Source organism: Brachionichthys hirsutus, chromosome 21, assembly GCF_040956055.1.
Source record: "Brachionichthys hirsutus isolate HB-005 chromosome 21, CSIRO-AGI_Bhir_v1, whole genome shotgun sequence".
Lineage (NCBI taxonomy): Eukaryota > Metazoa > Chordata > Actinopteri > Lophiiformes > Brachionichthyidae > Brachionichthys > Brachionichthys hirsutus.
Genome location: NC_090917.1, coordinates 5,734,293 through 5,759,702, shown reverse-complemented (window position 1 = coordinate 5,759,702; position 25,410 = coordinate 5,734,293). Strand labels below are relative to the sequence as shown.

Here is a 25,410-nt window from a genome sequence, read left to right as displayed (position 1 = left end):
GCAGCGGCCCAAGATTTGCTGCCATCTGCCTTGAAATGAGTCCTGCTCTCAGACCAGATCCTCCACAGTAAAGCGCTGAAATCCCTTTGCAGCACCTGGTGAGAATATTAACCAGTAACACCACGTGCACCACTCTTTTATTGATGAACGTTTCACCGTGCGCTGTGCACTATGAGTGCATTGATATATTATGCTGTCAGGTGCTGTGTCTCAGTGCAGACTGATGCCTTTCACACTTGTCATCATCAACTAATCAACAGCATGCGACCTGAGGATGCTTGTATGTGCTTGTGTATTTGACACTACTGGCAATCTTGTCACACCAGGACTCCGATGCAAAATGGAATGAATTTGAAGCAAGCCTGTCCCTCTATTAATCACTTTCTTTTATTCCATTAGATCTTGTAATGCTGTCCTAAATGCAAAGTCCTCAAGGTGAACTTTATTTCTCCCAGGAAAGACAAGTCTTTTTTCTGTTTTTCTTTTTTCGGATTTGGGGAAGACATCCGTGGCCCCCCCTCCTACTCACCACTGTTGCGTATTGTTGCATTTTCCTTGACAGTCTGACATTATTTCCAGAGCTGAGTGTTTGCTCCCCCTTTCACATTTCTTTTCAGAGATCCAGTCATTGGTCAAATGCTAAAAGAGATGACAATTAGAAAGAGAAGGTGTTGAAAGAGTGAGAAATTTCTAAATACAGGCGTACTGGCTCAGTACCAGCTTTATCACCAATGAGTCATCCGTTCAGGAACTCTCTCTCTCTCTCTCTCTCTCTCTCTCTCAGTGACAGATACTGATCCAGAGCCAGCAAAACTATTAGACATTGACAGTGTGGTGCTGCAAGTCTGGAAAACAGAAGACCACAAGGTTCGCACATCTAGAGTGGAAACTTGGATATGTAACTGAACCATAATCACAGGTGGCAGTTCACGTATCCATTGCATGCGAGTGGGTTTTGCCTCCCAGAGAGCGGGCTAAGTGGACTCCCCTGCTGCTTCCAAGAAGGTATAACACAGTTTCACAACTTTCAGATGCGCTGCAAAAAGTGGAGTAAAAGGAGAGACAGGGAGAGAAATGCTGATCAGAGAAAGTATTGCAAAAATGAAAACATTACTGTCTTACTGTCTGAGAATTACATCAAGATACTAAAATCAGTACTGGATACTACTAATGTTAACTACATTTGAATCATACTGTGGATAAAATGCCTTTCTTGTCTGACTTATCAAAACTCTTAATAACACAAACCTCCATTCATCCATTCACACATTCTGCAGCGGTTGGAGAGGCTGCCAACGTAGCATGCCAACGTAGCATGCCAACGTAGCATGCCAGCTCATCGACAGCGGTACGTATTCACACAATCCTCACACAAATGGAACATTTTGGATTTTTTTTCTTACCCTCGGACGTTTTAACGTGACCAGGGTCACCTTCCCATGATGCTCTGCTGTTCATTGATAAGCTGTTATTCTAACATAAATTCTTTCAATTTATCAATTTAAGAAGACCACAATGATCTACAATCAAACTTACTCAAGTAAATAATATTAAATAGTAAATAATAAAAAATATCATCCAACACAAGTTGTGACATTAACTTTGTTCAAAACTCTTTTGTCGCAGTTGAGAGGGGCAGAACTACAGAACAACCAACAACTGTGAGCTGCTAAGAACGTGTGATAGATGGAGTATTTTACAAAAACAAATGGCAGAATCTGTGTTTTCCTAAATTAAGTTGTATTTATTAAATAAATTATGCATTTATTTAATGAGTTTCGGAAAGTCATTGTTTATCCTCATGGATAAGATGTGACTTTACAAGATTTTCACTATATCCATTCATTACACCTGATTAAAGAGCTGCATTAATTCATAATTAACTTCTTAATAAATGAAAATTACCCTCTGTCATTTCTGATACTTCAAAAGCACGGCCACATATTGCTCCTGCACCTTCCTCTTCCTCTCCACCGCTCATCGTGACAAATGATTTTGTCTCACATTAATGCCCCTTAGAATTTTGGGTGGAAAAGCTCTGAACGTTTCTCCCTCCGTCTCGCTCTCCCCTCTCGGCTTGGCATTAAGTAGCCCTATTACATTATTCTCCGTGACTCCTGTCTGGTGTGGCTATTTCAGGCTTTGGCGCCATTCCTGTTCATTTCATTTTTGCGACTTCATTCCATGTCAGGTGGGATTAGGAATGTGATATCACTGTACTCACGCTGGCTAAAATGATTGTGAAAGGACCTTCTTATTCCTCGCCCAGCTGGTTGTTGTTGAGTGTAGCTGTGGTGGAGTATGAAAGCACGTTTGCTGAAAGTGTGGAAAATAACATCTTTCCAAAACAACTATGATAAAATAAATTGTGTATTTATCAGAAATATTCTGAAACCAATATGAAACGATAATTTAGAATACTTTATTGATCCCAGTGGGAAATTCATGCAGACATTATCTTTATGCATAGATACAATTCTAAAGGTTTGGATTCCAATTTATTTAAAACAAACAAACAAACATTAATTACATTTCACCAGAAATAATACATAGTTGAAAAACATGGAGAACAATTGTCATCATTCCTATTTATGGGGCTAGTATCTTGGAGTGACTACATGCCGATTTTATAAAATATAGTCCAACTACCTGTAGTTTTCACCTTGTCTGGAACTTGGATTAATTTCTGATAAGCGTTTCATTAGCTGAAGTGCTGTACGGTGCAGTGCTGGGGGTAGAAGCTGGGTGTCTATGGCTCACCATGTCCTCACCTTGACACCACACTGAGAAAAGTTCCTGTCTGCCTTGCCGCTTCTACCCTGGGGGTGGGAAAGTTAATCGCCTCAGGATCCAGTGTCCTCGCAGCAGCAACTCTCTCTACTGACCCTGACCTCTGCATCTGACCATCCCTGTGGTGCTCAAACGCTTTAACCCCCTTGTGCACTTGAGATGTGCATCTACTCAAATACTGTCCATCAGCCTAGTTTTGATGCACAAATAATGCATCAATAATCTAAACTGTGTGAATGTGAACAGAATTATAATGCCATTAATCTACACGGAGAAATTCTGCATAATGAGAATTTGTACAAGTACTGATACTCCAGGTAATCCGTCTTGTGGATTACCTTTCTGTGAGGAGTTTGCATGTTCTCCCCGTGTCTGCGTGGGTTCTCTCCAGGTTCTCCGGCTTCCTGTAGGTGTGAGTGTGTGTGTGGCTGATTGTCTGTCTCTGTGATGCCCTGCGATGACCTGGCGGCTTGTCCAGGGTGTACCGCGCCTCTCGCCCATTGACTGCTGAGATAGGCTCCAGCTTGGCCCGCGACCCGATAACTGACAAAAGCGGTTGGAAAATGAATGAATGAAATCCTCCGCATTTCTTTTAAAAAGAGCAAAATTTAAATGGCAGAACGAGAACAGGGAGAGTCAGTGAGCGCGCTCAGACTCCATCAGAGCCACTGTACCATTGAAATTAGGCTAAAGACGACGAGTCACGGCGTTGTGCTGAGGATGTTAGACAAGACCGAGGGAAACCAGGCCAAGAACCGGATCATATCTTGTCAAGTTTTGCAGAGAGGACCAAGATTTATACTGCCGTATTATTAGAGTTTCTCATTGTTGCATAAGCCTACAAGTGTTGTCTGAAAGTTTCATCGTAGAATGATTAATGTGCTTTCAGGTGTCCGAGTACATGATCTATTTCTAGCAGGTGTGGCCCCACTGGGAACTCACCTTCCATCTGTCGATTCCACACAGACAAGCCCCAAATGTATCCACATTTTTTTTTTTTTACCAGCAGCTGACCCTTTTTGTCAGAGGCATCACAAACGGCATTATGTCAAAGCATTGTGCTCTACATTCTCTTTCTCACTCACACTGTGTGCTTTTCTTACTCCCTCCGTCCCTTTCTCACATGCATACAGTGCACACTGATAAAAGACTATCTTTAAACTCCGTACGCTCTTTCACACAGTCAGGCACAGTCACTGTCACGCCTACACACACTTGTCTGCAATGTCTAAAATAGAAAGAAATGTCAGATTTATTACAAAATGGCAAAGAGGCTTTGGAAGGCTGGTTTAAATACCACACAGCACAGGTTTAACAAAGGTTTCAAAAGTGTGCTGCGGCATCACTGGTATATGTTGAGATGAAGAATAATAGCCCTGGGGACTTAGAAAAATTAATTAAGCAGTGGGGCATATGGCAGTTTGTGTAGCCATATGGTTGGATGCCACTTGCCCCTTTAGCTTGGGGCTTTTCTGAAACCTACCATTCACAAGACTGGACTGAGATCTCAGGTTCATACATCAGATCTGAGTCTGGAGACCATGTGCTGTATTTATTTAAGGGCTATGCTGCTTTACATCTTTCCATTGAGTTGAGATGGCCTACTTTACTGTTGACAGTTTCCTCTTTAGTGATATTATATATCAAAGTCAAATATAAAGAGAGACACATTTTCACATTTTCAAGTTACATTTTATTGTCACTGAGTAGCAGGTGCATGCAAAAACATGGAATGACCAAAATGTTATTTGTTTTGTTTATATTTGACTTCTACTCAAACCCACCAACTGCAGGAATTTTCGAAATTATTTATCTGATTAAATAAATAAATATTTGAATACTTTTTTACAATAATTTTACAAAGAATAATTAACACTCGATCTTCTTGATTTGTCAAAGTTCACGGTGCAACTTATCAACCTGGACTGATGTTACGACTCTCTCCTCTTCAACTGAACCTTCCATATCTGAATAATCTGCTGCAGAAAACTCTGTGTCCAGTGGAATCAGATGTTCCTGCCATTGCGGTTTTCCATGCTGGGCCTATTGCTGCATGGCGGGAGCAGAACATTAACAAGGCCAGAGCAGTGTCGTTGCGTCAGCTGTATTCTGCGCTGAGGCTTTAGTCTAATTCACTGCATCCGATCCCGCAGCAAGGCGCTCAATGGCCAACATTTCTCCCATTGTTCCCCTGAGAGAGGCTGGATTTAAAAAGACAGCAGAGGAAGGGGATGATGTTCAGCAATGTTTTTTTTCTACCAGCTACTGTTGAAGTTTACTAGAATGTTTAAATTCCATCCATCCATCCATTTTCAACCGCTTATCCAGCAGCATAAGCAGGGAAGGCCAGACATCCCTCTCCCCGGCCACTTCTTCCAGCTCTTCCGGGGGGGGGGGGATCCTGAGGCGTTCCCTGGCCAGCCGAGAGACATTGTCTCTCCAACGTGTCCTGGGTCTTCCCCGTGGTCTCCTCCCGGTGGGACGTGCCCTGAACACCTCTCCAGGGAGGCGTCCGGGAGGAATCGTAAATAGATGCTCCTCTCAACGCGGAGGAGCAGCGGCTCTCCTCCGAGCTCCTCCCGGATAACGGAGCGTCTCACCCTGTCTCTAAGGGAGAGCCCGCATCTGCAGTAATGCGGACTCTGTCTGCGCAGATGCGTCATGGTGAAGAACGTTTAAATTATCAGTGACATTTTGAACATGTGTGTTTGTGGGTGCCACTCTCCATGGTGTCCTGTGGGATTCACTCTGGCTCTGTGTAAAATGACAATTGCAATACTGTGGCCAATATGCTGGTTGACAGTATCTTCTCAAATCACCTAAATGTGTGTCTTTACATCGAAATGACAAGGACAAGGATATTCTGAAATATAAACACAGGACAAGAAATGTTGCAGGACTTGTTCTTGTCCTCAATAGAGGGTCGTGTCATTATGCTGAAGACCCCCATAGCTGGAGGACCCAGCCTTATGTAAGGTTTCATCTGAGTGCGTCCAAAGCTGTTCTTATCAACAGTATCCAAACTGAAGGGACACTTGGATGGGGGCTCTCGTTACAGCGGCGAGCCTCCTGAGTGAGCCCTCATGTCACCGTTGGGTTTAGCCCCGCAGTGCCATGAAAGAAGAGGTGCAAACTGACAGTCATCACTCTTCTCCATTACACTAATGGGGAGAGGCTCTTATTGACCCTACAACACACAACTCAGTGAGACGAGGCACAGAGAGCAGCCTATGTGCTTTTGTCTCACCCGTAACTCCATCTCATCCCACCTGAACTCTCTCATCTGATTTCATCAGACCAAATGAGGTCATTTTTTTCCCCCTTCAAGTGTCGTTAGACGGCGCATATTTCATTGAGCCCCACCACCTTAACAAATTTGCAACTTTATTCCCAACCTCGGCTCTTACAGGTGGGAATCTTTCTCAGGCACTTTTTTGGACTTGATTTTTGTGTTCATTAAATGTACAGCACACTCTGACTGGTATAAACAAACAAGACACAAAAACACAAAACACTATGACATATATATACAGACATAGCCAATATATAGCAGACAATCCTGGTGTCATGGCCAAATACATAGATATAACCAGTAATTCAGTCATATATAGTTAAGAGTAGCAGTTTTAATTTTTTCTTAAAATGTTTGTCTCATTTAAAACAAAGAAGAGACAAATTTACTCGTCACTTACATGTAATAAACATCATTCATGTTACCTTGATAAACATTGAATTGTCTGTTCGTTTGATTAAATATTGACAAAGATTAAAAATATTTTGCCAGTTCCAAGTAACTTGATCCATTTAGCCTGACAAAAACATTTGTTTTTTAATTCTCAGACTAATAAGCAGATTTAATAGCCTTAGGCTTGAATGGGCATATTAAAAATAAAAGTATGCATAAAAGAAACACTTTCTCAAACAACGAAGAAAAACATATTTCCCCAGCAAAACTATTTATTGACTATCTTTATGTCTCTACTAATCACCAGAGACTCTCACAATTATCAGATTACACTCTTTCATATCCTGCAACCACGATGTGCACATTATTTATGTGTTAAATAATGTTTTGTAACTTCCAAAGCTTTGTTACAAACTGTTCAAAACAGTTCTGCTATTCATGCTGATAGATGATGCTCTCTTAGCAAATGGAGACCATCTTCTAATTATTGTAATTGGCTGGTGTGGAAGCAGATGTGTTGCCATGGAGATACCACAATAGCACCTGGATCACCAGCCTCTGACTACTCTGCCCTCCTGGATTGTGTTCCTTCAGATTGCAACCCCCTAAAGACCCAGCAGGGTCGTTGTAAGTTTTCATTACAATTTATTTGGTACAATGTAATTGTGGAGTGATAAATATTGAACATAATAATTTTTAGGGTCAGGTTTGGAGTCTTCAGGAGATGCTTCATTTATTCACTACAGAATGGTGATGCCAGACTTAAAGTACAGCTAAATATTACTGATGACTGATTTCGTTCATGCACAATGGGATTTACACGGGAAATATACCAAACCATCCCATTAATCAATCACAGAATCAATGTGTTGTTGTTGTTGATGTTAAGGCTGTCTTATTACAGTCTTAACATCCTGCAGTAAACAGGAGTTTGCGTAATCTTAATATTTTAGAGGTAAGTTTCTTTCTTGTCTTTGCTCATATCTCTTGTTGTAATGTCGTCGTCATTATAAATGAGGGAAACCTTCATGCCATTTGAGTATAAATAAAGGTTTGGAGAAAAAAAAGTGGAAAACAGCTTTTCTGCATTAGTAGATCTACCGTTAATGGTCTAATAATTGTTTCAGGAACTTTCTCATGTCCACTTTGCTCCCGCTACAGATGCATGAGCCAATTCCCCCCTGACCCAAAGAGCTCTGCTTTCTAACCAAGTTGTGTCACTTCTGGAATGAACTGAGAATGGAGTGAAAAGGAGAGCTGACTACGTATGGTGCTGTCAGTCCGGCTTAGTGTCAGGAACCATGTCGCCTTGTGTTTCAAGGATACTCCAAGGCATGGCATCGGCGGGTCGTGCAGAGAGACCTATAGGACATGCAGCCTTTTCCAAACTGTCACCATGGACTGATCTCTCCCCTGGTCATCATTTACACATCAAAGCATTAACAATCTTTTGATGCAACAAAATCTGCCGTTGTGGTATTTAGCATCATTGAAATGCGGGGGGGGGTTATTTTTGTGCCTGTAGTTGACATCATCAGCAATCCCACTTCTGAAACTTACCTAGTGAGAGTTGAAAGCTGCAGTGACGGGATGTCAAGTCTGCATTCAGCTACTCTAAGGCCTATAATGTGCAGCAGGCAGAGACCAGTTACATTTACTGGAAGGAGATTCTGTTCAGTTGAGAAATGCTTTGCATCACGGCCTCTGGGGGCCTCTGTGGGTATTTTGGTAGCATTAGCACCTCTGTGATGGATTTCCCCCTGCATGGGTGTTAGCAGAATATATTCAACCTCATGCTGCAAGAGTGTGTGTGTGTGTGTGTGGGGGGGGGGGGGGCACTCTCTTCTAGTGTTGCCCCTTGACCTCATGGAACCTAATCAGTAATCAGTCCTTGCGTCTGAGGCAATGGCTGACTGCCCAGAGATCAAGATCAATAGTTCATTTGCCTCTGTGGGCCATCTGTATTCCCTCTAGGATTTTTCAATCAGGTACATCTATTACTCCTGTTTAACTGGAGCTGTGTTAGCACACACCCACACATGCGCGCAGCCACACACACACACAATTATTATTTCAACATTGGTGCTTTCTTCTCATTTGAGCAGCTTGTCCTCAGGGAGCTGGGAGCTTTAATAAGAATAAGATGCTGTACATTTAGTCACTTTTGTTTTATTTCATCTTACAACCTTTAACAGAATCTATCACTATCCAGAGCATGTGGCCTTTTTTTATCTACATGATTCAGAGGGTTCATCAATGCCTCCAAAGTGTTTTTTTTTTGTTGCACTGTCACCTTGAGCTACGGATAGCTCCTTGTATTTTTTACAGTGCTACAAATTTTCTGCAAGGATAAGAGGAAGCTCAGTGCATCTTAATTGAGAAGAAAAAACCCCACTTAACTTTCATGTTACCTTTTTTATTTGTTTTCATTGGATTTCTTTAACACAATCTTAAATCTGAGCATCCGTTGAGCAGTTGAACACTTTAGTTTGGTTTAGTGTGTCAGTTCCCCTCTTTGTGTGTGTGTGTGTGTGTGTGTGTTTGCTCGTGCAGTACCCCTGAGGGCAGCTAAAGTGCTTTGTGCGCTCGTCGACCTCAGTGCTGAGCTTGCAGCTGTGCAGCAAACTGCACCGTCAAAGACGACAGACATTCTGAAGAACAGAACTGTCAGTATTTTGTAAGGTCAGTGTGGAGAATAAATAAAATCTGGGTTCGATGCTACAGACTACTAAATCACTGAATCATAGTGATTCTCCATTTCAGCATCAGCTGGCTTGAGTCGTGTGTTGACCAGCTGGATTAGGATATATAACTAGAACATGGGATTCTAGTTACTGCAGCTGTGGCGTAAACAGTAAGAGACAATAACTCCAATGACCAGGTCATACTTTGCTTGTCTGTCAGCCCCCCCCCCCCCCCCCCCCCAGTGACCCCCACACAGGATAAGTGGGTACAGAATATGGATAGCTGGAAGGTTAAAATTCCAGATCTTCTATTATAGATTCAGACGTGGGCCTTTCCTCATTGCCTGTTGTATTTTTTTTTTTTTTGTATGGCTGCGGGCTGCCTCAGCCAATGGCTAAATGCCATATGAGGCAGACGTCTCATCAACATGCAAAAATGTGAGAAACTATCATTATAATACTAATGATGCTTTTCTGTCTGCCAGTTATAAGAATGGCCATTGGGGTGAGCTTTGAGGTGACTGCTATGGTTTTTAAAGCGTCACAACGGCTCATTATTAAAATGCTGCTCCGTCACCAACATCGTTGTAATTAATATTCATGCTCCAGTCCTGCTGTCAAACTCTAGAATCAGTCATTATGTTGAAGAATTAGCTCGCCGAGCCTTCTTATCTTATTAGCCGGTGGCATTTTTAGTATCTAGGTCATCCTGACAGCCTTGACCTACGTGGACTGACTGGATTTGTGCGGATCTAAGTAATAATAAGTGACATTTTGATACCTTTGTTCCTATCTGGCGATGACTGATATGTCTCTTTAATCATGTGACCTATTAAATGTTCATGAGAGTAGTAGTAGTAGTTATTATGTATTAAGAACTTGGATCACTTATTTGTCATAAGAATTGCTGTGATAAGAACAACGGGGGCGTCTCGTCTCCCTTTACTCCTGTTTAGACTCTTCTGACCTCTCAATGTCCCACTTCTTCTTAGCCACCGGTAACCTCTTTTACACTTCTGCACTTCCTGGTCCCACCACCAGGCCTCCTTATCTGCTTTCCTTCCAGAAGACACACCCAGTACTCTCCTACCTGTCTCCCTGATCACCTTAGCTGTTTTATTCCAGTATTCTGGAAGCCTCTCTTGCCCGCCCAGAGCCTGTCTCACCTCTTCCCTGAAAGGCACACAACACTCTTCGTTTTTTTTTTTTTTTTTGCATTTATTTATTTCGAGCAGTTTTGTTGACTGTTTCCTGAGCCACGCTCTCTTTGTCTGCTCGCTCTTTCGTCGCTGTACAACCACTCTCCAAATGAATCACTCACCACTCTGGGTGCATCGTACCTGACCTCCGCTGGCACCAGTTCTGTACCAACCTAAGAGCCCATTTGGACCTAATCTAGACCACTGTCATTCTCTCTCTTTTTTTATTTAATGAGTATACAACCATTGCCCCTCGTTCATTTTAAAATTGACCACTCTGCAAGTGAAGGGCGGCGAACGAGAGTCCATTTTCTTTCAGAACAGAAATGAAAATATGGCAATAACAGAGCAAAAAGCTTTTGTATGTGTAAAATCCCAAAAAACAAAGATGACAAGAGAACTAAGCAATGAGAATATGCCTCTGTTGAGCTGAATGACTAATGGATGACATGCAATGTCATACTTCTTACACAATTCCAAACAATAGAAGCACTTGGAGAGCGCAGGCCTCCGCCAGTCAATTCACCCATGCATTGATTCACACCAAAAATAATGCTCATATATCTATTTCATCTATATTATTAGATTCCTTGACCATGAAAACAGGCTTCTAATTCAGACAGCTCAATAAAACAGGGGTGTCAAATTATCGCCTTAATTGTTAAGAGGATCAATAATCTTTAATGAACTTGTCTGTCCTATACTTGACTGCAGTCTTATGATATTTAAATTCTTAAAATGTAAGTTTATCAATTCAGTTTGTTTTTCAATCCATGTTTTTCCAAGCTGGATGTCTGACAAATACTTTAACCTAAGAGTACATTTTATCAAAGACAAAAGTTTGCAGCTTACTAACAAGAGGATTTAGCAGCAAACTGTTATGAGCTGTTTTGCTACAGGTTGAAGACACTTAAATGTTGGCTGGGTAAAAACACTGCACAAAAACATGAATGAATATCTCAGAAAAATTGAGGATATTCAACTCATTTGTATTTTAGAAAAAGTTGAACTCGACTAAATCACCTTGATGTATATTTATTTTATTTTTCATACACATCAGGTCAATATATTTACAGATTATATATGCTTATATATGATGCAGGTGAGTGAGGCTCTTGAAGCCTGCACTCAACATGGAGGGTGAGATAGAGCGGCCGCTCGATCTCAAAAGTCTCATGACAGGACGGACTGTCAAACAACCACATGGGAAGGTTGTTTGTTCTGCAGGTGAATGAGTTAACTCGACAGTTCATCATCATCATGCCAGGAGGAACGGTCTAAAATATAGCATTTCCCACACACAAAAACAACGACAGGCCTTTGGTGACATTTATCTACATTTATCCTTGAACACTCTCCTGATAGTTCTAATACAGCTCTGCTGCTGAATAAGGTAAATGTAATAAATAACAAAGAAGGTGACCACTTATTAAACAGTTGAAATTAGCCTTATCGCTCATGACTTTACAATTTATGAAGCATTTACCCACCGACTGTTCCTGAACGACAGCTCGGCGTGTGTCCAGCAGAAATACATTTGTCGCTTGATGATGACGTTGTCTTCCTGCGCAGTGATACCCAGTCGGAGAGGTTGTAAAGAATAAAAGAAGACACTAACTTTAATTACTGCCTATATTTTTTTTTTACACAATATTAGACATATTTTAAAATGTTTAAACACAAACAACATTTCTCCAATTTGTTGTTCTTGGAACAAGTTAAATTATTTTCAGTTGGATTATGGGGGGTTTGACAGCAGCTCCAACACAATAATATTCTCTCCAGGATCTCTGTATAAAGTGTCATACTTCTGTAATTGGATTAATATTTGCTGTACTGTTCTAATATAACGTAGCATTTCCAAACGCCTTGCTTTATTACATTTATTACAAACATTTTCATCGTTCCGTAGAAGAGGATCAGCTGTTAGCAGCTTGTAGCTAGAGAGGAAGTGATGCAGGAAAATGCCCACAATGTATCTCCACTCAATGACACAAAACCAGTCATCCTTCTGGCGCTCCCAGGTTCTAGTAAAACCATGTCACCAAAATATTACGAGACTGCTGCCAAGTACATGAGAGACAAGTACATCACGAAAGAATATTAAAGTTAGAAACCCTCACCTGAGACAAATCCCACTCAGCTCAGCTTGTAACCATGGAAACAATAACAATGACATTACAAATGTAAAGATCATAGGCAAGAAGTTTTGCTTTGATGTCAGGACCTTATAAGAATCAGAATCCTATAAAAGGTCTTTGTACACAGTACAGATTGGTTTTATTCTGCTTAAAGATGGACAGATTGCAAGAGTTGATTGAAGATACAATAATAGAGGTGGAGACAGGCAGCGTTGATACGATGTTTGACTCCTTCTTGTGTTATTTAATGTCAGACACAACCTGCGATGGAAATGAAGACCAGTGGGATCGTCTCATTGATGAAGGTAAGAGCGTTTTTATCTGAAATGTGATTAAAACCCAAACGCTGTGTGGTTGTTTAATGATCAACTGTTGATCAACTGCATTTACCGAAACCAAGGGTTTCAAACTCAGTTTCTCCAAGGGCCACTCAGCATTATGGTTGTAATGGCAACACAGTGTAAATGTAACTAAATGTAATGTAAATTAAATGTAACTACTCCTTAACACGCTGCTAAATAACTGTATTTATTATTTGCTTACTTATTACTACTACCGTAATTCCCGGTGTACAAGCCGCTACTTTTTTCCAATATTTTGAACCTTGCGGTTTATGCAACGACGCGGCAAATTTACGTATATTTTCCCACTTTCTTTACGAGCCGTGTTTCGTTAAAGCCTATTTATTTTCGTTACAAAATTAACGCCCGCCCGCCCGGAGGGAAAGCCCCGCTTGCGCGGAGCTGGGGAGATCCGCGAGAAGGGCCCGGCCGCGTCCAGAGTCGCCGCCGCCGGACCGCCGTACCCGGTCCCCGCCGCCTGTCCGCCATCCGCTACGCGGCGTCGGACGCGCCGCGTAGCGGGGAAGGAACCCGCCCCCTCGACCTCCCGGGCGTCCCCACCCCTGCCGCACCACGCTCCCGCGGACGGAGGATGAGGGGCACGGGGGCAAGGGGGACGGGGACACCCCGCCAGGCGCGCGCGCGCGCCGCGCAGCCTCCGACGGGCGGAGAGGGGAGGGCGACGGGGCGAATTATCCCCCAGCCGCGGCTCGAGCCCGGCCCCGCTTCGCACCCCAGCCCGACCGAACCAGCCCTTAGAGCCAATCCTTATCCCGAAGTTACGGATCTGATTTTCTGACTTCCCTTATTCTAACATGCCAGAGGCTGTTCACCTTGGAGACCTGCTGCGGATATCGTTACGAGCCGTGTTCCGTTAAATATCATTTGTCTCAATGCACTTGCGGCTTACGAATATGTGCGGCTTATTTTAGTACAAAATATATATATTTTTTAATTCAGTGGGTGCGGCTTTTTCACAGGTGCGCATAATAGTTCAGCAATTACGGTACATACTACATAATCGCCGGCGTCTGTTTGTCTGTCTGCCTGCAAGCACAATAACTCAAACGTTTCTGGACGGATCTTGATGAAATTTACAGTAAATGTTTGGAATGTTACCAGGAACAGATTACTAAATTCTGGTGGTGATCCAGAAGAGATCATGGATTCTGGATTACTTAGAATTCTTCGTTAGCAATACAGTCAATGGAGTTTAAAAATGTCAGTATCTTGGTTGATTATTGACCGATGTTTATGGATTTTGACACAGTCATGTTGGGTGGGGGCCGCTATCTCACCACCAAAAGTCATCTGGATAGGATTCAGAATGGAGTCAGGAACAAATATTTAATTTTAACATGAAAACCCCATTTACAGATTAAAAATCAGTTAAAAATACACATCAACTCTGATTCACTTTTATTTTTCACGTTTGGGTGCATAAAGATACCAAGAACAATCTAGAACCTTTTGGGGATGATCCAGATCACCATGTGGACGGTGTAAATCTAAGCTTGAAGGGCATCAGCTGCTTGGAGGAGGTCTGCGCTCTCTGAGTGCTTTTCTAATTATAACATTAATCATTTTAATTTATCAGGTTGAGAAAACCACATTACTCCATCAATCAACAATCAAACTAATTCAAGTAAATAATATTAAATAATAAGTAAACAAAAATATCCTCCAACACAAGTTAAACATCAACCTCAACCTTTAGGTCACATATGACCTAAACAGACGGGGAAGAAACCACCTCCACTTAAACCTTTAAGACAAGTCTTGCACAACAGAAAAGAAAAAATGGATGAATGGAAAGTAGAGCTGATATTGTGACTAATGAAAAGTCCTTATTGATTGCTATTTCCTACATACTGAAGAATATCTATCTTGTAAAAAAAAAAAAAAACTAAAAGGTCTTTTTTTTATGTGTTGCAGCGTCTGAATCACAAAGTGACAACACCCCACCGTTAAACACAAAGCGTGTTGGTGACCCGAAGCGAAAGCAAGACCAGAGGGAGTGTCCCAACACTAATGATGGTAAGACTGCTTTTGTCAGTTATATTGAAATGTGATTAAAAACCAGATGCTGTGTGGTTGTTTAATGATCAATAATCCATTTTAAAAAAGCATAAAACTTTGCCAGAATTAAGAATGTTTGCTGTGTCCCCCGACCCCTGACGGGACAAGCCGGAAGAGGGCAAAGAAAGTGCTGTTGAGCATTCACCTTAACAGACGGGGAAGAAACTAGCTCACTTAAACCTTTAAGACAAGTGTTTTACAACAGAAAAGAAAGATGGATGGATGGAAATTACAAAGCAAAGCTGATATTGTGACTTTCAAATTTAAAGACTATTAATTGGATAGTAATTATTCATTAATGAATTGATAGTTCTTCAGAACTATCTTGTTGTAAAAAAGAAATAATTAAAAAATTTTTTTTTATGTATTTCTGCATCTGAATCACAAATTGAAGAGGACACGCCACCATTGAAGAGGCAGCGTCTTTGCGGCCCATTGCAGATCCCAGAGGAGGAGGCTTTGCAGTCTTCTTCTGGCATAAATGTCCACTGCCGAGTCAAACTGACGCGTCTGCATCCCAGATACGACCGCCACGTGGACGCAGTTCCTTGCCGGATGCACACGGCCTCATCTGTTGCAGCATCTGAATCTGAAAATGATGACACCCCACCGTTAAAGAAGAAGCTTGTTGGTGGCCGGATCCAGATGCCAGCGGTGGAGGGGTGCACCGTTCCTCCTGGCATGATGATGACGAACTGTCGAGTTCAACTCACTCGCCTGCAGAACAAACCAGAACCGTGTCGTCGTTTGAGAGTCCGTCCTGTCATGAGACTTTTGAGATCGAGCGGCCGCTCTATCTCACCCTCCATGTTGAGTGCAGGCTTCAAGAGCCTCACTCACCTGCATCATATATAAGCATACTGTATATAATCTGTAAATATATTGACCTGATGTGTATCAAAAACAAAATAAATATACATCAAGGTGATTTAGTCGAGTTCAACTTTTTCTAAAATACAAATGAGTTGAATATTCTCAATTTTTCTGAGATATTCATTCATGTTTTTGTGCAGTGTTTTTACCCAGCCAACATTTAAGTGTCTTCAACCTGTAGCAAAACAGCTCATAACAGTTTGCTGCTAAATCCTCTTGTTAGTAAGCTGCAAACTTTTGTCTTTGATAAAATGTACTCTTAGGTTAAAGTATTTGTCAGACATCCAGCTTGGAAAAATGTGAATTGATAAACTTACATTTTAAGAATTTAAATATCATAAGACTGCACTCAAGTATAAGACAGACAAGTCCTTCATTAAAGATTATTGATTGAAACCAAGTTGATGAGGTAAGATGAGGAGGTTGATTTCCCATTTACAAGAGTCTAATTACCTTATCGTAGCAACTTAAGCACAATGTTAGACATCTAACTCCTGCATTATTCTTTAGCCTATCCTTTTCCTTTTGTCCCGTTCCCACTGATTGGGTCCAGAATGTTTCCTCTTGGGTCTCTGTGAAACCCCTAAATAATGCACACAGAGAAGAGCCGAAAGAAACAGCATTATTGATTGCTCTCTTCTTCACGGAGCTGTTCGGTTCATTTTCGACTGAAGCTTATTTATCATTTCCATAATGACACTGCTCTCAGGTGATTCTCCAAATATCTATATTAACACCAGACTGACCTTCAAAAGAAGCATGATCCAGTTTTCAGTGCTTGGCATCATAGAAAAAGTAGATACGTTTAAACTGACTTAAAAAAGATATTTGCTGTACTACCAACACTTTCATAGGGAATGTGTTTGAAGTTTCAGTCGCCTATTTGTTCCTTTTTGGTTTTTAAACAGTGAACAATTTCAAGGAGGTTCAGATTTTGCACTAGATGTAGTTATTTGTTTGCAGAAAATGAAAAAATAATACACTTCTAATTATTATTGTGTCATATTAAGTATTAGAAAATACATAATCCAGTACCATTTTAGCCTTCCATGGTGGGAGACTTCTTTGAATACCTCTGCTGAACCACCTGCAGCTCAATGTGGCAAAGACAACGGAACTAAGGAGGACAAAGTCTCCAATGACCCCTGTTTCCATCCAGGGGGTCAACGTGGACTCAGTGGAGGACTATAAATATCTGGGAGTCCGCATTGACAATAAACTGGACTGGGCAAGGAACACTGAAACCTTCTATAAGAAAGGCCAGAACCGCCTCTATTTCCTGAGGAGGCTCAGGTCCTTCAACATCTGCCAGGCGATGCTGAGGATGTTTTATGAGTCTGTGGTCTCTAGTCTGCTTTCCTTCCTTTGTGAAAGTGATCCTTGCAGGTTAATCATGTTTTTTTATTTTTCTGTAGCATATAACTTCTGATCCAGGTGGCAAAGTGGGTAGCGCTGTTCCCTCACTGCAAGAAATGCCTGGCCTCAAATCTGCCTGTGTGCATATTCTTTCCACTGCCAAAAACATGCAACCAGATAACCGGTGAAGAAAATGAATGAATGACCTCTGATCTGTCTGACCATGTATATCAATAAAGCAGTGCATTGTTTAAATTAATTATCTTCTGCCCATAGAACATTGTGGTTCAACATATAAATTTATACAGCGGGCCACTGCTTTGATTAATGCCAGCAGTCTGCCGCTGGTTTCCCATCAGTGGTCTATTATAGTGAGGACAATCATTTATCACTGAGGTAATGTCGTTTTCACAAAGTCGTCGGTCAGAGCAGCAATAATCTCCATTTATAAGACAGTTGTATTATTTGCATCAGATGTTTTTGTCTTTCGTCGTGCTGCACTAGGAACTCATTAGGTCTGTTTCACCCTGTTATCAAGAAGCCTACTTTTTGGGAGTGGTTCATAATATTTCCTGAACGGTGTTGGGGCAGGTATATAATGCTCACCTCAGCCTGTGGTTCACTCACGTCTGAACAGTGAGGTCATGGTCCTGATGGGTGACCTCACTGAACCCGATGAGATGTCAGGACTTAGTGTGGTGCGATCTCTGGTGGACGGAGAGAGTAATGCTTGAACAAGATCTTAAACACTGGACGATTACAGGGCAGAATCCCCTTAGTACCACCTCGCCAGTTAATTACATTTAAAGAAGTAAAGAATAATAAACTATTTTCCCACTGATGTTCTTAACCGCATCTGTTTTAGATGTTCAAGCCTTGAAAACATAGATACCCTTACTCAGTTCGGTATAGAGCCAATGTTGCTGGGTTTTCATTTCATTCATTTATTACTATTTTTTATTTTGTGTGTATAATGACACAATTGAACTTTATATAGAGATAGTGTTTATTACAAAATTGTTTCCGCAGATAATAAATACAAAAAAATACCAATTTAACTTAGAGTACAGATCATTCCACACATGCCAGGTTCCCAGTACAGAAGCGGACACTCTCCAGCTGCACTTTATGGAGTAAAAAACTTATTCTGAAATGTCTGGTGTTCCTGCATCATTGCCTGCCCTCCATCAAGTCGACCCATGAGATCAGCTTTTTGATTGCAGTCCAGCTTCCTGTCCTTTGGTGACTTGAGCTCTTTGGGAGGAGCGTAGGCAACAAGCATCAGGTCTCGTCTTGTGACAGTAAGTATATTGGCTTGGCCTGCTTCCTCAGGCGCTGCTGAGCTCTCAGCTTCCTGCCTTTCTGAGTAGCCAGTCCCATTGGTGGTAGATAGGTCTACAGGGGTATTTTAGACAACAGTACAGATATGTATTATTATTAATATAATTTTAAAAATGCAGCAAAAACAGAATATATTTTATCTGTCTCAAGCATTGCCATTACTCACAGCCCTTGGATATGGGTTCTTGTAATGCAAACCTGAGGGGGGAGAGAGAGAGAGAGAGAGAGTTTTCTTGCATCAAGCATGCATGAAAACAATAAATGTCAGCTCTCCACTCTTACCTATTTCTATCCTTGCCTCACACTCATCTATACATCTCTTTATTGATTCTTGATCAGTGAGCTGAGGAGAAGATCACAGAAAGAAAGTTAAGTCATAGAAAAGGTGATGAAATTTATTTATTTTTAATCTTTTTTCTGTGAGCAGATGTGTCATACAAACCTGCTGGTTCTGTCTGAACAGAGTACGGGCCTCCTTAAGTATGTATTTTCTCTCTGTCTCTGTGTCGCTTGTAACCCCGCTTTGCGCCTGCCAGGTCCTGGCGATGCGAAACACCCGCATGTACAGTGATAACACCACCCTACGTGTGGAGGCCATCACGCAGGCTCCAACAGGCTCAACAGTAGTGACTCTCTATAAAAGAAAATGGCATTAAATAACTTAGATTGTTCCCTTCCTGATCATTGTTTTTTTTGTGGCTGAAAAGTTTAATTCTTGTAATACCCATTAAAAGCATCTATTACAGTTACAGCATCTATTTGTGTCATCCAAACACATGAGTTGATGAGATTAAATGTTATGAAATAACAATGCTATAATCGCTTCTAAAATATAGCATTTCCCACACACAAAAACAACAACAGGCCTTTGGTGACATTTATCTACATTTATCCTGGAACACTCTCCTGATAGTTCTAATAGCAGCGCTGCTGCTGAATAAGGTAAATGTAATAAATAACAAAGAAGGTGACCACTTATTAAACAATTGAAATTAGCCTTATCGCTCATGTCGTTACAATTTATGAAGCATTTACCCACCGACTGTTCCTGAACGACAGCTCGCCGTGTGTCCAGCAGAAGTACATTTGTCGCTTGATGATGACGTTGTCTTCCTGCGCAGTGATACCCAGTCGGAGAGGTTGTAAAGAATAAAAGAAGACGCTAACTTTAATTACTGCCTATATATATATATATATTTTTACACAGTATTAGACATATTTTAAAATGTTTAAACACAAACAGCATTTCCACAATTTGTTGTTCTTGGAACAAGTTAAATTATTTTCAGTTGAATTTGACAGCTCCAACACGATAATATTCTCTCCAGGATCTCTGTATAAAGTGTCATACTTCTGTAATTGGATTAATATTTGCTCTACTGTTTTAATATAACGTAGCATTTCCGAACGCCTTGCTTTATTACATTTAATACAAACATTTTCATCGTTCCGTAGAAGAGGATCAGCTGTTAGCAGCTTGTAGCTAGAGAGGAAGTGATGCAGGAAAATGCCCACAATGTATCTCCACTCAATGACTGAAAGGGGGAAGCACAAAGAAATGCTCTGTTTTACTCTGTGATGGCGTTATAACCCACTTCAAAGAGCGAACATCCTTGGGAATGGGGGGCCACGGTGGTTGTTAGCTTTCTATTTATTTTTATTTTTTTGTAAGCGAAGTATTTTTTTATATAGATGTGGAAGTTTTGTTTTTTCTAAACTGCCAGCTGACTATTAGCACGAGCTAGCAAAATGAGTTAACGCGACGAGTTTGCCTCAGTTCGCCTTCTGATCGCCGCCTTGATCAACTTGCTAACTAATTTGTTCTGGCATTCCTGAAGTGATGCACATCCAAATTCCATACTGTGGAATTTCCTAAAATAGGTAAGTTTATTTTCGACGTTGTTGTGGCGTTTCTTTGTGTCCATCGAAACAGCTAGCTTAGCCGATAGCTAACTTTTAGTTAAGCTAGCAATCGCGACGTCGTCGGAGTCAAATCGGTTTTGATGGAAATGGCCCCTAAAGCGGCGACGTGTTTGCAAGCAATTATTGCTCTGCTGCAACAACCGTCTGAGTGACTGAATAGTAAAATTGTCACAAGCAAATTTTCATAATATCACTGTTTACATGGCATTTTGTAGCTGAGATCCAGTGTTGTATTCGCCACTTCTCGAGAAAACAACTTGGTTAAAATAAGATGTGAGCGCCGGTATCTGCTCACATGATCTAATTTTACCTGGGCTGTTGCTTTTAGTGTTGCCGCTATCAAAACAAGTTTTCTGTCTGTCAACTTTTTTTTCTTTACTAAATCTGACAGTTTTAGGACCAATAATCTATTTTAAGTCATTTAAAGGGGACATACTGACGCAGCCCAGGATGCTAGTGTGTTGAGGATTTTGATTAAACATTCGAACCCATTACTAGACGTGCATCGGGTCTTATTTCGATCAGGTGGAGTTCGCCAGAATGAACCAGAGGCGTTTGTCTGGACATGTCCAACGCAGGGACTCACAGCTGCTTGTCTTCGATGCTTCACATACAGGCTCTTTATTCACGTTGGACATTCAGTTTCCTATTCCTACATGCACTTTTATTGTATTTACAAAACTAGCTTGTTCACCAAAAACAGTCCCACAGTGGAAGCCTATCAGTTTCTGCCTATGATGACAAGATATTGTGTTTTTTTTTCAGCATTGCAGATGCCAAGGTCACAATGATGGAGCAGAATAGGAAGATGCTGTGATCAGTGGCCAGATGCCAACTTCCTGTTCGGCAGTTTGGTAATTCATCGGTTTCTGATCGTCTCCTACTCGTAAAATGTAATCCTCATGCTGTTTTTGAAGTTATTTTACTTGTCTTCTTTTTCCTCTCGGCTTTAAATATTTGCTCACCGAAGTTATTAATAATCCCGTTCTCGTGAATTTTGCAGCATCCATTACTGCTGGGATGTGGCATGGCAGCAATACTCTCTACTTAATGCCTATTGCATCTGATATAAATCTGATGTTTGAACACACAGTAGTATTGAAGCATTGATATGACTAGAGTGTGTAGGTTGTCACAAAAACTCACGACACATTAAAGCCGAAATAGGACATATTTAGTGATTCTGTGTAACACAAAACCGATTCTACTTTATTTGTTTCTATTTCCATATGTTTTTATTGGAGTTTATCTCCCTTGTTTGTATATAAATGAAGTGTTTACCTTTGGTTCTCACTTTCTAGGTTTTCTAACGTCTGGAAGTGCAGGACCTCGATTGTAGATCTGGCACAGGTAACTTCCTCACCTTTCAGTGATCAAAAATCGCTTCTGTTTCCTTTTGTTCCACTAACATTTAGATTGTGATTGAGACGGACTCGGATCGATGCCTAATTATAATTCTGAACGTTTTCTTCACTTCAGGCCTGAGGGTATGTTGAGACGTCTCGGCAGGCCTGAGCAGAGGCGTCAAGGTGGTTCAGGTGGGGACTGAAGGCGAGGAGGAAAGCCAGACGAGGGACCAGGGAGGAAGACATGGGCCAGTGCGTCACCAAGTGTAAGAATCCGACATCCTCACTCGGCAGCAAGAGTGAGAGCAGCTCAAAATCTCATCATAAGAAAGGAAGCAGTGCTGCTGGCGGTGGGGGCCACAAAGAAGAGCCCAGTGCTCCATGCAGCAAAGCCACCAGCGAGCTGTCAAATGGCACCAAGGCATTAGAAGTTACCGTGGAGACGCCAGTCATCCCTGCAATGATGGGAGAACCATGCAAAGACGAGTGCTTGGACGGAGACGGGCTGTCAATGCACCGTATCGATGAGTTGTTCCGCTGCTACAAGGATGAACACGAAGACGCCATCTTAGAGGAAGGCATGGAGAGGTTTTGTGATGACCTTTGTGTGGATCCTGCAGAGTTCCGGGTGCTTGTTCTTGCCTGGAAGTTTCAAGCAGCCACCATGTGCAAGTTTACAAGGTGAGGTGGAACTCTACGGAATGAGACGTGTTGATGTCATGCATAATTGTTCATCAGGATAAACTAGCGTAGCCGCTACTACAAACAGTTTTCTAAGATGGCGAGAAACACTGCTTGCCATGATTAAGACACACACACACAAACACACAAACACACACGCGTGTAAAACTGCATCAGCTCCGGTTAGATTCCTTTTGTTGCATTTCTGACCCATGACTCCCTACATTTCCTGTTTTTGTTTTTTCTGTTATTCTTTCCAGTGAAGCTGAAAATGTCTTGCCATGCCATACCCTCCTTCAGGAGGAGAAATTATGTTTAAATGTACAGCATTCTGTATATCAGTATTAGGCTTTTATTATGAGTTACCTTCAAAAATACGATTATCCATAATAGCAGACCCGGCCGGATCTAGTTTTTTCATGCTAAATTTGACCTCTTGGAATCAACTTTATTTTAGCTACACAGTGTGGTGGCAGTCCAATCTTTCATATCTGGATTATGATAAGGCTTTTTTGTTTTGTTTAATCTATAAAAATGTTGGGAGAAAATACTCTATCTTGAAATGTTAAGGAAAGAAAAAGTGATCCAGAATTTGCATCCGTACACAGATCCATCTCAAAATTTGGTCCACGCTTCCACGCTTCCACGTTTACGTTTCGACACCTGTCTCCACCTCGAACCACAGAAGCGACATCCCCTGCAGGCACTTTTTATTTGTCTAGTCTGACATCTCTGACTGTGCGGTGGTCAGTCCATCCCTCTCAAATGCTCAGTGTACAGAAGGTAACACATACTGTATATGCAAACCACAGTGCAGGCTGGGACAAACAGGAAACGGATCCTGCTGCGCGCTCGCTGTGCAGTTGGAGATGAATAGGGCCGCTGGCTGGGTGACTTGTTGCTGCTCCCCTGCTCAGCACTTTTTCTATCATGCAGCTTTGGACAACGCTGCACTCTGGTTACCGACACGCTTCATTGTCAACCGGTGCTTACTGAAGCGGTTTATATTACATTTGGGTGTGGAAGCCTATTATGCCCCATATCTGCCTGCACTGAGACCCACTGAAATGAAATAGTGGATGTGTTTTTAGTGAAATTGTACCAGTGTATTTCTTAAATTGCAAAAGAAGCTCTTTGTAACTTTTGGAATTTGCTGGCTGTGATTTGGAGAATTTTACTTGCTCTTTGCCCCTGGGCCTCGTCGTCGTAGTGAAACAATCTACCGGTAGTATTACTCTGATGTTGGTTCCTGTTTACTCTGTGTCACCAGGAAGGAGTTTGTTGAGGGCTGCAAGGCTATCCAGGCTGACAGCCTCGAGGGTATCTGCTCACGTTTCCCTTGCATGCTGTTGGACGCCCGGGGAGAGGAGAACTTTAAGGACTTGTACCGCTTCACTTTCCAGTTTGGCCTGGATGCAGAGGAGGGCCAGCGTTCCCTGCAGCGCGAAATCGCTATCGCCCTGTGGCGCCTAGTTTTCACCCAGGACACGCCTACAACCCTGGAGCACTGGTTGGACTTCCTGTCGGAGAACCCCTCGGGTATTCGGGGCATCTCAAGGGACACATGGAACATGTTCCTCAACTTCACCCAGGCTATTGGTTCTGACCTGAGCAACTACAGCGAGGACGAAGCATGGCCAAGCCTCTTTGACACCTTTGTGGAGTGGGAGTTGGAGCGTAGGAAAAAAGAGGACGAGCAGGCACTGATGGCACAAGAGGAAGAGGGGAAGTGTACTGAGATGGAGTGTCCACCCACCACAGACAGACATGAAACGGAGGGAAGCCGTGGCTCACAGACATGGGGGGGTCACTGACCAGAAAGAAAAGGAACAATGTAAGGAAGGGAAGGATATGACCTATGTGTGAACTGTCTATCTGTGAATCATTGGATGAATTTTAGTATTACCATTGCAGATGTTAATTTTGCTCTCATTTCCTGTTGGGGTGGGAATCTTTCTTTGCCACTGTATTTTTTTTATTTTGTTTGTGAAAGGGCTCTAAGAACTGTTTTAAGCACTTCTATTTAAGTTATTGTTTTAACTTCCTCTCCTCCCACTGGTGTTTTATCAATTGGACATAATGTTCCATTTTAATTTACATTTCCCCCATAATCCAGCAGATAGAGCTCAGTAAAGGCTTGGCTTGAAAAACAGGTATTTCACCACGATTTTTATCACTGCTGGTATAATTGAACAAGGAAACGTTTATTCATAAAGAATAAGGGAAATGTAGAGAAAAACAATTATTTGCTACCAAAAAAAATCTTTTTTTTTGTATGGTTCATTTAAATCAGCTTTATTGGGGTTAGCAGTTTAATTATTGTTTATATTGCATTGCTGTGAGAGAATTGCTTGGTTGCACTTGTGTTGCCTTTACAATGTTTTGCCTACAGCTAAATGGCAAACAGATTTTGTTTTGTTTTTTTGAATTAAACAAAAATGTAATCCTTTAAAATACAAGTTCCATCGTAACATACCCATCCTTTCTGAGTTGATTATTTTTGAGTGAGCCATTTAGCTTCTTCAAGCATTTGGCTGGGCTTTGCTTTGACCCTAAACATGTACCTTTCTGACGTCCACCTACTTTCAAGAGGCGGTTGAGTGTGTACAACACAATGATGCTGGCTTTTGTCAAACTCCTCAGAGCACATCTAACTTAGAAAGTGTCTCACACAGCAAAGAACCAATGCTAAGTCTTGCTCATTTCTTAACAGAAGATGCAACATTTGCATACACTTCACAAAAAAAAATATTGACTGCTGCTGGCGATGTTTGTTACGGATTCCACAAAAACAATGGCCTGCTTAGTTGCTATACTGGCAAATGCTTTGCAGAGAGATTGATGTCATCCACTTGATTTCCACTTAAACCTTTTGAGATTGTAGATTGATGTTAAGCATAGCCAAGGGTGTTTTGGGATGTGATTGAGTTAACTACATTCTGGCTAATCAAGTCTGTGATATGGGTCATGT

General features: G+C 41.6%; 2 protein-coding genes across 2 annotated transcripts; one reads left to right on the top strand and one right to left on the bottom strand.

Moving 5' to 3' along the window:
* Window positions 1-18,158: 18,158 nt before the first annotated feature.
* Window positions 18,159-19,569, bottom strand: lyrm1 (LYR motif containing 1). Its single transcript, XM_068754695.1, has 5 exons — window positions 19,529-19,569; window positions 18,932-19,123; window positions 18,772-18,832; window positions 18,656-18,687; window positions 18,159-18,543 (listed from the first exon to the last, which is right to left on the bottom strand). Exons 2-5 carry the CDS (start codon window positions 19,085-19,087, stop codon window positions 18,430-18,432), a joined length of 363 nt encoding a protein of 120 aa, XP_068610796.1. The 5' UTR covers window positions 19,088-19,123; window positions 19,529-19,569; the 3' UTR covers window positions 18,159-18,429.
* Window positions 19,570-22,002: 2,433 nt separating this feature from the next.
* On the top strand, window positions 22,003-24,686 carry dcun1d3 (defective in cullin neddylation 1 domain containing 3). The gene is made up of 2 exons (XM_068754765.1): window positions 22,003-22,439; window positions 23,710-24,686. The coding sequence occupies exons 1-2, from the start codon at window positions 22,003-22,005 to the stop codon at window positions 24,251-24,253; spliced, it is 981 nt and encodes a 326-aa protein (XP_068610866.1). The 3' UTR covers window positions 24,254-24,686.
* The last annotated feature ends 724 nt before the right edge of the window (window positions 24,687-25,410 follow it).